General features: G+C 30.9%; 1 protein-coding gene across 1 annotated transcript in view; it reads left to right on the top strand.

The window, feature by feature from the left end:
- Positions 1 to 14,380, top strand: part of LOC129226691 (uncharacterized) — a 76,987-nt gene that overhangs the window by 15,411 nt on the left and 47,196 nt on the right. Inside the window, exons 7-12 of the mRNA XM_054861321.1 lie at positions 3,276 to 3,418; positions 4,547 to 4,611; positions 4,687 to 4,760; positions 4,867 to 4,961; positions 5,292 to 5,409; positions 6,634 to 6,784. Of these exons, the coding sequence (XP_054717296.1) occupies positions 3,276 to 3,418; positions 4,547 to 4,611; positions 4,687 to 4,760; positions 4,867 to 4,961; positions 5,292 to 5,409; positions 6,634 to 6,784 (646 nt within the window). The remainder of the gene's footprint in view (positions 1 to 3,275; positions 3,419 to 4,546; positions 4,612 to 4,686; positions 4,761 to 4,866; positions 4,962 to 5,291; positions 5,410 to 6,633; positions 6,785 to 14,380) is intronic.

Below are 14,380 nucleotides of genomic sequence, written 5' to 3'. Positions count from 1 at the left end.
TTGGGGATCATGTTTCTTTTAGGAGAAAGGGTGTCAACACTAAAATTTGGCCAATGTGGTTCTCCAGGGAAACTAAAGGCGCTCTAAATTACAAGCAAGCTGCTTTTCATAGGTTTAGAGAAACTGGTCACAGTGCAGATAGGCTCCAATATTGTAAGGCAAGGCGTAAATTTAAGTATTTGGTACGGATTCAGAAAAGAGAGTTTGAGCAAAGACTGGCAGATAACATAAACAGGAATCCTAAGAGGTTTTTTGCATACGCTAATTCGGGGAAAGTTCGAAATAGTCATATTGGGCCACTAGTTGATGAGCACGGAATTTTAATTCAGGACAATAGTGATATTGCTAATGTTCTTAATAACTTTTTTTCGAGTGTTTTTAACGATAACTGTATCTCAACAGTTGACACCAACAAGACACAAGCTATAGTACAGCTTGAGGACTTTGTATTTTCCAGGGATGAAGTTTTACTTCATTTGAAAAAAATTAAAGAGACTAAGGCTCCGGGACCTCATAATATTTATCCAAAAATTTTAGTTGAATGTGCGGAGGTATTAGCAGATGTAATCGTAAATATTTTCAATGCTTCTTATAACTCGGGGACAGTGCCAGAGGACTGGAAGCTAGCTAACATTACACCGCTCATCAAGAAAGGGTCTAAAGGGAGTGCGGGAAATTATAGACCTGTGAGTCTAACTTCGGTGGTTTGCAAGATTTTTGAAACATTGATAAAAATTAAGATAGTAAATTTTCTAGAGACTAATAATCTATTGACTAGTTTTCAGTACGGTTTCAGGAAAGGTAAATCTTGTGCAACTAATTTATTACATTTCTATGACAAAGTTACCATGGCTTTGGACAATAAGAAGCCTGTAGATGTTGTTTATATTGATTTTCAAAAAGCTTTCGATAAGGTACCGCATGTTGCTCTACTTAGCAAATTAGCTGATATTGGAATAGGAGGGAAAACTTTCATTTGGGTAAAAAACTGGCTGACTGGAAGGAAACAAAGGGTAGTTGTAAGGGGAAATTATTCTAGTTGGAGTGAGGTTTTAAGCGGGGTTCCTCAAGGATCAGTGTTAGGGCCTGTTTTGTTCATTGTTTTTATGAACGATATTCACAGAAATATTTCTGGGAACATGAATTGTTTTGCTGATGATGTCAAAGTTATGGGGACTGTGGAAAATGAAGAACAAGCAAAACAGCTGCAAGAGGATCTAGATCATATTACGGAGTGGGCTGATAAATGGGGTATGGCTGTTAATGTTGGGAAATGTCAAGTGCTACATTTAGGGCATGGAAATAAGTGTACAAGTTATTATTTGCAAGGTGTAGTCATTAGTCAGGCAGACAAAGTTACTGATCTGGGGGTCTTAATAAGTCAGGATTTAAAGTTTAGCCAACAATGCAGCATTGCTAGTTACAAGGCCAATAAGATGCTTGGGTTTATCAATAGATCTATTTCAAACAAATCTAAAGAAGTTCTTCTGCCCTTATATAGAAGTTTGGTAAGACCTCATTTAGAGTATGCTGTTCAGTTTTGGTCTCCTTATCTTAAGAAAGACATTAATGTATTGGAAAGGGTTCAAAGGGCTAATAAATGGACTTTCTCATTTAGACTACGATTCCAGGCTTAGAAGGCTAAAAATGTATAGTCTTGAGCAAAGAAGAGACCGAGGGGACATGATTCAGTTGTTTAAATTTATTAAAAGGAAAGATGTTACGGGGCTGAAGTTTAGCACTGAAAACAGGACAAGGGGTCATTGTTTTAAGCTATTTAAATCTCAGGCTAACATGGATGTTAGGAAAAATTATTATTTTAGCAGGGTAGTGGAACCTTGGAACAGTTTACCGGAAGAGGTGGTAATGAGCAAGGGAGTAGATAGTTTTAAGAGCCATTGATCTTCATTGAGGATTGTAAATTGACTAGGAACCAGTCTAGCTGGGCCCAGAGCCTGTTGCTGATCGTCACTTTTGTGTTTGTATATATTTTGTCTCTAAGTTCATTAGTTTTGAACCAGTTTCATGAGCTAAAAAGAAAAGTGACTTATAGGTCTTTCTCAGAGTTGCAAAAATAGAACAAGAGGTGATAATAGTTCTTCAAAAATTCTTGGACTTTGATATTTAAATATCTCTGCACCTCCTACTGCTACAATAAAAATTATAACACCTTTTTAAAGGTAATTTTAAAATTTCTAATTTGTCAATGAATGATTTTATTTCCAAGTAAATAGTTTTTGAGGTATGAAACTGAAACTGGAAAAACTAGCTCCCCTACTTGCGGCCATCTTTTGATAAGCAATGGGGCAGAAATATATTCCTTTAATCGTAATTATGCATAAAAATTATGTTTTGTTTAAAAAAACAGTTAAGAGTAGATATTTGCAGTTTTCAGCACTTCTTTTATTATATGTATAAATTCTGTAGTAGTGGACATGCATGTTCTTGATTTTTCATGCCGCCTCAAAAAGTGTAATTCAATTGCATCCGAGTTTGTTTCAATTTCTTGTAAAAAATTCATGGTTAAATTTATCACAGTTAATCTCAATATTTTGAAGGCTTTAGAAAATGAAGATTTTAGTCAGGCAATAGAACATAGAAAGAGGAGAATTCTAATACTCTAAAACGGAGGTGCCCAACATACAGCTCGCGAAACTGATCCGTGTGGCCAGCTGAAATATATCTGGTTTAGAAAAATGAATTTACTAAAAGCTTGGCCTTTCTTTAATAAACTAATGTGCTGTCAAGTAACATGGATGATTAGATGCACTATTGATGCTAAAGGACAATGTTTTTATGAAGTGAATTTATTATTGGAAACTTAGTAATGACTCATTCAATTTTTGTCCCATTCATTACTATTCTGCCCTATTTATTAAATATTTAGTAGGCATTTAAACATCACAGTGTATTGCATTCATTATATCTTTACTTTATTTGAATTTATACGACAAAGACGAATAAGAATAATTTATTAGTTTCTGCAGTGTGCACTGATATTTTTTCAGTCACAAGTAAATGCTCCCATGACGTAGTGGCGTTCACGTAAAAGTTTAGCCCATTTCCAAAAATTGGCAAGTTAAATAGTACTACATTCTTCGTGTATCATTGTCAGGAAAAATTTTATGAATTCATGAAAAAGTGTCTTAAAAAATCATGGAAATTTTTTATCCAAATTGAGTATGAACCCTGTTCAGATGTTGAGCAGCAGTCATCGACATCATTAACTTTCATGTATAAGGATGAATATGTAAAAATTGAACTTTTTGTTTTAGATTTGCTGCATAGGGGCTCTATTTCTTAGAAAAACTAAACTAGAAGTGAACCCTGATGTTCCACTGATTGGAATCCTTCAAAATGTTTTAGAAAAGAAGCATCTACTTGAAAGTGAAATTAATGTTTTGTTTCCTCTCTTGCAGTAAGTAATTGTCTTCATCTCAGTATTTAAATATGACAGCATTGATAAGTTTTGATGGGCCAAAGGGAGAAATTAGCATAGTTGAGAGATCAGCTATGGAGTGAATCTCTCGAGTGATTTTAGAATCAACTGCACATTTCATGTTGTTTTACAGTCTAAGAAATTCCTTACGATTTCATAATCAAATAATCCTCTCCAGTATTTTTGTGTTAATTTCTCAAGTGGGCTCAACAGATTCCAATCGATGTTTTAGAACAATATTCAAAAAAAAATTATATGCACCAATTCTAGAGGTATACTCTTTGACAAAAGAACCTCAGTAGTGCTCAACTTAAAAATTACCATATTTTCCTGCCTAATTTATCCATGAATTATTTGTTAAAATTCATTAGGTGCAGATTATATACTGCCGGGAATTATTTGTTCTTTTTCTTTTCTTAGTGTCGGCATATTAAACCTCTATTTACAGCAGGATTCACAGGCAGAGACCATCTTGCTGACTGTTGCTTATTTTACATGACTTGAATTTTCCTCTTATCATGATTCAGGCTGTGTAAAATAAACAGCCAAACAGTCCAGGAAGAAGCCTCCATTTGCACAAAAAAAAAGACAGTTTGTTCCTCTGGCTTGACTCTTTATCTTTAAGTAATTAGCGTACTATAATCACGATTTCAAGAAAAAATCCTTATTTTTTAGATTATGTTGATTATATACCTTAAAAATTATTACTTCTTCACATTTTTTATTTAGTTGCAAAAACTGTATGTTCAATAAATACAACTTTGTTTTCTTATATTGTGTTATTCGCGGATTATACAAAGACTTCTTTTCTTCTTCAAGCAAATTTTAAAATTTGCAAATTATACCTCGCCACGGATAATATGCAGGAAAATACGGTAAATGAATTTTGGTCAAACTTCGACCACAAGTTGACCACTACTCTTATGAGAGAAAACACATGATAGATTCTGAAGTCTCGTTGCTGTTTCATTTTTAAGTCATTTTTTCTCAAGTGAATTTTATTGTTATGAAAAAAATTTTTGCCTAAGTTTTGTTTTTGCTCTCCTGCCCCAATGTATTTCGATGCTTAGTTTGTTTCCATTGTAAATCTTTTTTTTTTCCTTTTAGAAAAAACTTTAGTGATCTTGATCCAGACCAAATACGACTTACCTATGTGGCTACCTTGCTTTTCAGTGAGTAATTTTTATTTTAAAATTCAGTGAAACTTTAAAATTTTTGACTTAAATTCTTTCTTTTTAACTTTGCAGTAAGAAGTTACATCAGGCGAAAAACATTAAAATTTGTTACAGACCAGTTAGCAGCAGAATTAAAAATGAGCACAGTATGTATAGTATCAATACTTTCAATATTGTGTCTGAATGTGTATTCATCATCCTCTCTATCCTTTTTAAAACATGCTTATTTTTGTTTTGAAAAATTTCCTTCAGGAATGTCAAGAGCTTAATCTCATGGGCAATGAAGCTTATAAAAAAGAACAATATAAAGCTGCCATTGAGTTGTATGATTCAGCTCTTTCTAAAAAGTAAGTTAATTTCTCTTACTTTAACTGAAGTTCTGAATCTTAGAATAAGTAGTGGCACGTCCGCCATCTTGGGTCTTATTGATGCTTTCTTTCTATGTCTACTGTGGTGAAGTAGTGTGTTTTGCTTCTTAATTGTGGTTTCTTATAAAATCTATGTTAATTCACAATCAAGAAGCAAAACACGCTACGTCCATTACAATAGACATAGGAAGAAAGCGGCATTTAGCCCCAAGATGGCGGGCCTATCACTGCTTGAACTGCAATCTAGGGCTTTAATTTCAACTATGTATTGATGTTTGGAATAAACTTTATTTCTCTTCATGTTTTCAGCCCATACTCCTACATGATTTTGAGCAACCGTGCTCAAGCATACAAAAAATTGGGAAAATACAAGGAAGCTCAGTTGGACTGTTATATAGCTGTAGCCATCAATCCTACCTGGTGTTTGGTATGTTACTGCTCATACAATTTTCAAGATTTTCCTTCCAGAGTAAATAGTGTAACCTCGTAAAATGTCTCTGATTCTTAATGCATCATACTTTTTCTTAGTCTTCGATAAAGTAAAAACAAAGACAGTTTTGAAAAAAAAAAAACGAAAAACATCTTGTTCAAATGTTTTGATACTTAGCAGTAAAAAAAAATTCCAAAACAGTTAAAGCATTTAATACCATTCATTTTATGTTGGGTAATCTATCAGTAATTAATCACTTTAGCACAAAAATGTAGAAAACATGAATAAATAAATGGATATTCTTTATCTAATTGCTAAAATAAATTCCCAGCATCCCATGAAATGCTGTATGATGTCTTATACATATAAGTTTTAATTGTAGGTTAGGAAGAAAAGCCTACAAAACCACCTAGAAAGTTTCAAAATAGCGACTTTTATTATTAGTGAGAGGTGTTATTAGATGAAATTGTGTTGATTCAGATTAAAATTAGTTCTACAGGTTTATTTATTGTAATATCCAGAACATCCATCTTGTTTCAAGTAAATAAAAATATCAAAAAATTGTTTAATCAACCAGTTGTGTTGCTATTAATCACTTTACGCATTTGACAGTGTTTGACATCTGCGAAAGTTGCCAGTAAACTCTTAGTTTTTATACCATTTTCTTAAAAATTACTATTCCCTCACCCCCCACACAAAACAATATACACAACCTGCATAGTACTTGAATGGAATACTCAATTGGCCAAGAAATTTTATTTTAATTCCATCTCTTTTTGGTTTACAGGGGTCTGAAAACGTCTTTTTCTCCCTTTTCTGATTTTTCAGGTGCTGTAGACTATAAAGGGTAAACAAGCACACAGTTAGTTAGATTTTCTCATTAACCTGATTCCAGTGATTGATTTTTGCCATATTTCTTTTTGTGCTTTTGACCCTTAAGCAAGTTATTGCCCTTTGAAGTGAGAAAAAGTTTTAAATTTGACCTTGAAATTCAGCCTGTTGCCATAATTTTAAAACAGAGGTCAAGACGGCTGCCCAAGGACCAATATTGTTGATATTTGACATTTCATTGTAGTATACAAATTACAGTTCATTGAAGTTATTATTTGTCTTTTTTTTACAAACCCTGAAAGCTAAAATAGTTAAAAGAATAAAAGCTATATATTTTTCTTTCTTTCTTTCTTTTTTTTTTTTTGTACATAAAACTTTCTTTTTTTGCAGGGCTACTGTAAGTTATCAAGTTCTCTTTATTGTCAGCAGTTGTATGACCAAGCCTTTTATGTTGCTGAGTACGGTTTATCAAAATGTAAAAACAACCAATCTAAAGACTATGAGACTTTAGAGTCTCTCAAATTAGAAGCTAGCTTTAAAAGTAAGTTGTAAAAAATATTTTCTTTTCAAGAGTAAAAGTTCTTTATTTTTTAGAAGGCACTCCTGCAAATGAATTGCAGAGCATAAGTAACCTTTCCAGGTTTCGTTACTTTTTATCCTTCACTTTCAGGGTTTCTGACGTTGAACCACTATCACCCCCGATTATTATTTTTCAATTTAATTTCCCCTCACAAGTATTTCAGTCTTTCTAATAGCACATGTTTTTTTTATTGATTTGTTGTATTTTTTTGGCAGATTGTTTTACATTTTTTTGGAGCTCTTCAAGTGTTATTTTGTTGGGATATTATTTTAACGGAATTTTTCTTGTCATTTAATTTTTCTTTTATTTGGGGGAGTATTTTATTTTAATGGCTTAATTGAACAACTGGGCATGGGATCATTCATTGTTTTTTTTTTTTTTTTGTCACTATGTGAGTAGAGGGAATTCTAGTCTAATCTTCCCCTATTCTTTTTTTTTTTAGCAAAATTTGTATCTTGTGTGATTACTCTTCAATTTTCACCATGGAATGAATGGCAAATTCAGTAGATTGAAATAATTGACAATAGTTTTTTAAACTGCCACACTTGGTTTTGCCTTTCTCATTGCTTTTAGACCTTCCAAATGTAGAATGTATGCAGAAATGGACTTCTGTTTGGAAAAGCAATTTTGATTGAATTGAAGCAGCATTTTTGTAACAAAATTACCTCTCTCACTAAAATGTTTTGGTCTACAAAATGTTGATCTATTTTGAAAATTGCAATAATAATATAAGGGTCATTCCGACGAAAATGGTACATTTCATGTCCAGTACTTTTGGATTTTTTACAGAAAATTTGATAGTTAATATGAATTAATCATATTTTTTTTTGTTTATTCTTCATGCAATTTTGTACCATGAGGTATTTTTTGTTTTTAATATTTTGATTTAGGAATTTAAAAAAAAAAATTATGTTAGTCAAAAAGGCAAAATCTTGAATCAGCTTCAAAACAGTGACAGTTAAAAAGTGATTTAAGTAATTGCTTAGATGCAATAACAAAAAAAAAAAAAGTCCAATTATATTGCAACACCTTTATTGTAACAATTTAAACAATAAATTTTTTTAGAAAAATATTTTTTTAATGAAAATGCAGGGAATTCACAATTGTCCCTACAGTTTACAAATTTTAAAATGTCCACTCTGTTACAGTTATTAAAGAATAAAAAAATATTTTTACAAAAAAACTAGGGATATTTTTGAAATTACCAGATGGTAAAAACTCCATGTTTAGCTAACCTTAGTGGATTCAACAGTCAAAAAGCAAGGTAAGATTCATTCTTTATTTCTGATAGTAAATTTGAGTAACAAAATGTCCACTATGTTACATTAATTTTACTAATTAAATTTTTAAACAAAAACTTAAATTACATATAAAGTAGTAATTTTAGAGTTACTCTTTGCTTTTGTATTACTATTTTAACTGTTACTTTATGTTTAGGTTTGGAAAAAAATTTTTAACTATTTATTTGTCCACTCTGTTACACTTCTTGTGTAACAGAGTGGACAATATTTATTTATGGAAGTTGTAAACAAGTCCCATATGCTATTGATGTTTTTCAAAAAGCTTAGCTTAACTAATTAATAGAAAAATTGAAATAAATACAGAATTTTAAAAAATGAAACATTGTCTATCTATTTTCTCTGCTTAAACATAGAGATTACTTCTATCTTCAATAATAGTGTCCACTCTGTTAAAGGTATGTCTACTCTGTTACAGGAATATTTTAACTGATTTAATTGTAATTTTTGTTTTACATATTTAATTTAAAGGTTAATTTGCATAGAACTAAACAATTGCTAACTAGAATAATCCAACTTCAATCTTTTTTCAAGTTTGTTTCATATAATAATCTAACTTTTGCAAATGATTTTTTTTAATTTTGTATTTTTGAGTAAGATAATTACAGGGTTCGTACGCCCTTGAAAAACCTTGAAAAGTGCTTGAAAAAAAAAAGTTCATTTTCAAGTGCTTGAAAACCTTGAAAAAGTTTTAAAACCTTGAAAAAGTTTCTTAGTGCTTAAATTCTCTCAAAAATCAACGAATTGTGCTTAGAAGTTTTAAAAAAGTATTTCACCAATGCAATTTTCTGAGCATGTGTTCAGTATGCAACATCGCGAAAAATTACTTCCGTGTTTGGGATTCCAATCCTTTTGCATCTTGTAAATCTTTTGATGTTTTTTACAACCGAAAGATATTTTGACATATGGTACCTTAGATTAGTTTATTTTTGTTTGATTTCATTAATTAACAAAGAAATTAATTTTTAAACCATGACAACATTGAACTTACTCGGGTTTCGCGGAAAATTGCTCTTGTGTTTGAAATTTCAATCTTTTTGCATCCTGCAAATATTTAAATATTTTGGCAAATCAAATGTTAGTTTCGCATATGCTACCTTAGATTAGTATATTTTTTGTTTAATTTTAATAAAAAACAAATAAATTTATTTCATGGGAAACATGCCACGTCGAACGAACTCAGACTTTGCGAAAAATTGCTTCTCGTGTTTGAAATTTCAATCTTTTTGCATATTGCAAATATTTAAATATATTCACTAATCGGATGTAATTTTCATATTTGCTACCGTAGATTAGCATATTTTATGTTTAATTTCGGTAAAATATAAGTTTATTTTATGGGAAACATGACAACATTAAACTTAACTCAACTTCGCGAAAATTTGCTTCCCTTGTTCGAGATTTCAATCCTTTTGCATTTTGTAAATATTTTTATATTTTTGGCAATTAGTAGTTATTTTGACACTGCTACATCTGATTAGCCTATTTTATTTTTTATTTTAATAACTAAAGAGTTAAAGAATTTATTACCTTGGTCTTGTTTAATTATTTGCTTATTTATTTTTGCAATTTTGAATCATTATCTTTACCTAATTTTTGGTCATAACAGATTTTTTTTAAAAAAATTTAAATTTCAGCAGTTGAGCACCTAACAAATTAACTTGAAGTTTGTATTTTAAATATAAAGTTGATTTATATAATTTTATTTATAAGTACATCATTTTTTTTATGTCTGCTAAAATAAGGTGTATAACAGGGGTGGTTGTGTTATGATTATTCACTTGAAATCCAATAGTGTTCGTTTTTATGCTTTTACCTCCGTATATCTCCAATTTTCCCCTTTTCCTCAAATATTCAAAATTACTACTTTATTAAGGTTGTGGATACTTGGAGCTTACTGAAAGAGGCTTTAATCAGCAAAGGGGTAGATAGCTTAAGGAGGGTCATTCATCTTCATTTGGATCTAATAAATTGACCAGTACCAGCCTAGCTAGGCCCAGTGCCTGTTGCTGGTTATCAACAGACACTGGGCATGGTATTTCTATGCAGAATATTTTGACTTAAACTATTTTATGAATTGTATGCATAGCAAAAGTTATTGTTGTACATATGTATATTCAAGTAATAGGGGTCTTAGTTTTAAAAATTATTCCCCCCCCCCTCCTCGCCCCATTTTGCTCTTTGAAACTTTCAGGTAATGAACCTGAATATTATTGCCGTTCTAAATTTAAATTCTAATTTCAACAATAACCCATTTTTTCCCAAAATAAAACTACTTTTGTCATAATATATGTCAAATTCTTGTGAATCTTTTCAATTTCGAAATATGGCTCTATAAATCTGAACTTGCACATTTATTCTCTATTGCAAGTTAATCAATGAAAGCTGAATAGGCTCAAGTTTGCATTCAGAGTATTTATCACTGCTTAAGCTGCTTTTGTATATTTCGAGGTGTAGAGACTGGACTGTGGACTTCATAAACTTTTCTTACTTCCTAATTTTTAAATTTACTCGAGGACAGTTGAAATGCCTTATTGGCTGAACAGCTAATAAATACATACGAATAATTGATTTGCATACTTATAAATGGTTTGCAAACCTAATATTTTTAGAACTTAATAGTGCAAACTGAAATAACTTTCTGGGTAGTGTTTTTGTCCTAAACGCCCTTATATTGTAATAAACCACTGTATAGATATTGGAAATAAATGTTGGAACCGGGCGGGGGGGAGTGACTTCAAAAACTCCTCTCTGGCAATGCCATTGAACTTGGGTATTTTAGTTTCTTCCCATAAAAGTTAAAAGCAGTTATGAAAGGTTTTTTTAATTTGCTGATTCTAGAAAATATACAAACCTCTGACTGCTGCAAGCTTTGAAAAACCTCAAAATTAAACCTCTTGGTATCTGCTTCTCTTTATGACCAAACTTTTCAAACATTTTCAGAAAAACTTTCAACGCAGTAGATGTTTCATCAAAGCGTCTCTTGTTGTAGAAAAAGCATTTTTGTTTTAATATACTTTTTTGTATTATTGCCTTATTTGCATGTGTTTGTAGTAAATGAAATCTGCATACAATATTTTTAGTACAAATTTATGATATTGCCTTGAAAACAAAATTTTTTACCTTGAAAAGTACTTGAAAAGTGCTTGAATTTTTTTCTGCCTAAAGGGTATGAACCCTGAATTAGTAATAAAACCTAAATGTGCCTTTCACAATAACATTTTAAGCATTTGTATGAAAGATATGTTCCATTTGTTCATATTAAACAAAAAAAAAATAAAAAAATAATTGAAAATATTGAATTTGTTGTTTTTAAGTGTAACAGAGTAGACAAAATCTTTCATTTCTGATGAAAGAACTGAGAAAATTGAATATTAATACCAAGTTGAGCTAATTAATTTTTATAGTTCAGATAAATTAAACCCTTTTGCCATTATTTGACAGTAATTTTTGTTGGATTAGATGACTTTGAAAAAAAAAGTTTTGAAAACTGAAATGTACCATGTTCACCGGAATGAACAATAAACATAATAGTATGAAATTATGTATTATTAATCTTCACTAGTAATAAAGCTGAAAGTCTCTCTGTCTGGATATCGGTATCTCTCTCTGTCTGGATCTCTGTGATGCACACGGTGCCTAAACCTTTAAGCAGTTTTTCATGGAATTCGACACAAAATTACTTTGTAGCATGGGGGTTGCACCTCGAAACGATTTTTCAAAAATTCAATTTTATTCTTTTTATATTCTAATTTTAAGAACATTTTACGGAGCAAATTATCATAACGTGGACGATTAAATTACTAAATTATCATAAGGTGGAACCGTAACATGGGCGAGCAAATAGCCGTAGCAAGTAGGCAAGAAATTCATCATCCATTATTTGTAAATAACAGGCAAACCAAATGACTTTTTAATTTTTCTACTACGGGCAAAACCATGCGGGTACCACTAGTATTAAATAAAATTAATATAAAAATTAAAAATATAAGACTAATATTTTTTGGTCTATAAAATGTTGATCTAATTTGAAAAGTAGAAGTTATTTCGATCAACTGGCTAGTATACTTTTTATTTTAATAGTGTTATTTTTAATTTTACTTTCATTAGGAAATTAATAGCACATATTTTTAAGAAAACACTAATATCTAAACAAATAGTCTTAGCTTTTAATTTTTTTTTCCCAAATAATATATTTCTGTATGGTTTAACCCTTCCTTCCCTATGTGTTTTAATTTTTACATGATTTCTTTATTCATTGGTGAGTAAATTAAAAATGTGCAAAACTTTTCAACTCAACAGTGGTATCTGGGAACTTATTTGACAGGAATCACAAATCAATAGGTAGTTGGGGCAAATCTAACCTGGCAGAATTGTGGATGCTACGCAGATCCTAAATACTGCATTACGACCCTACCAGGTTAGGTTTGCCCCAATAATAGTTAAGCATTCTGCCCTGTTAATCAAAATTATTTTGCTTACAATATTATGCAAAAATTCATAAAAGTAAAGGTTTTAATATTTTTGAGCTCATTTTTTCTTTCAACATTTGGCTTTTGTATGTAATTATGAGCTGTAAAAAAAGGGGGGGGGGAATAATAATCCTTGCATCTATTTTATTATATCTTCCCTTCTTTTGGCTTTTTTAGTTATTTAAAAAAATTAATAAAATCATTCTAGTGTAAAATTACGTTAATAAAATCTGAGCCTAGTATAATTCAACTGAAAATGTCAAATTAGTAAATTAATATTAGTTTGATAAAATTTTTATGCAAAGAGCTTATTTTAATTAGCAAAAACTTCAGGTTATTTTTTTTAATGTTTGCTCTGAATGATGTTGTATTGATACATCTGTCATTCTAAAAGTTTTTTTTTTCCAAATTTTCCTAAATTTGGTATGTTTATGTATTCAATACATTGTATGAAAGTAAAAATTAATAATATAAGAGTTGTCAAGATAATATTTTCTGAAATATTCTTTTAAAAAATACTTCTTTTTGGAGTGAACGCTTTAAAAACTTTTTACTTTCAATTTTCAAACTTCAGTTTAAACTCTGTTATACATTCTCTCATCCATCTTTTCCCCAGTACCTATAATGAAACCCCTGGACGGTGGAACCTAAGGCTTACAGCTAAGTGGTGGGGTGTGTGGGGAGAAAAGTACCTATAATGAAAAGTATACTGCCGTGTGCAGGTAAACGGCAGTATCTGCAGAAATGAGTTTTCGATATATTTGAAGAAACTAGTTTTGGATTCAATACTAGCAATAGGGAAATGTTGAAATTAGACATCTTTTTCAGGCCTTTTTTTCAGCAGAAGCCAAATAAGCGATCTTGTAAAATAAAGATAACTTACAATAGATGACAAAAACGCAAAAAAATGAGCAGGTAAAGGGCAGTTACTGCCCTTTACCTGCACACAGTATAGTACAGTAAAATCTCGAAAATTCCGAGTCTCAAAAGTTTGAGGTTCTGCTTATTAGAATTAAATAAACATAAAATGTCTATCAACTCGTTCTTAGAGAGCCATCTAAATCAATGCAGTTGAGGAAGCATGCAGCTTACCTTATCATATATGTTCTTCATCTGTTTTTGTATATCTATAATCGAAATTGATATGTTGGAGGAATCTTCCGCTAAATGAGGCTGATATCCATAGATGAATATTCACGAATACATTAAAACCATAACTGCTTCTGAACTAAGAAACACAAATTTAATATATATATATTACAGCACTACATGTTTACAGTATAAGCAGTAAGAGAGAAGTGAATTGAGTTCTAACAAGGAATTAAAGTTCCTGGTTTGCAACATAGCATTACCGGCTGTAAAATACCGCCTTAGAGATAATAACTTGATAAGTAAAATTAACATTGATTTGCCACAATGAACGTGTAATATGCCTTTTGGAATACTCGATTGCAGTCCAAAAGTAGTATTGAAATGGATTCAGGCACAGTTGAAACGCATGTTTGTTTGTCTACTAATATGCACTCATGCAGATGTCGTGAAGGGAAAAAATAGTCAAAATTCGTTTGAAGGTAATTAAAGCAAAATTTTTATGTTGAAACTGCAGTGATAAATTTTTCTTGAAGACAATATATACTTCCTTTTCTTTATAAAAGGAAGTAAAATGCGCTCTTCCTTATGTCATCCGAACAGTGTAAAATTTTTATTTGGAGGTATTTTCCAGATAATCCGAGTTTTCGTAAGCCCCAAATACCTCCGATTTTCGAGGCTCTCTGTGTTATAATGAT

The sequence above is a fragment of the Uloborus diversus genome, chromosome 7, assembly GCF_026930045.1.
Source record: "Uloborus diversus isolate 005 chromosome 7, Udiv.v.3.1, whole genome shotgun sequence".
NCBI lineage: Eukaryota > Metazoa > Arthropoda > Arachnida > Araneae > Uloboridae > Uloborus > Uloborus diversus.
Note: the sequence above shows the minus strand (reverse complement) of the source record. Positions and strands in the feature narration are given on the sequence as shown.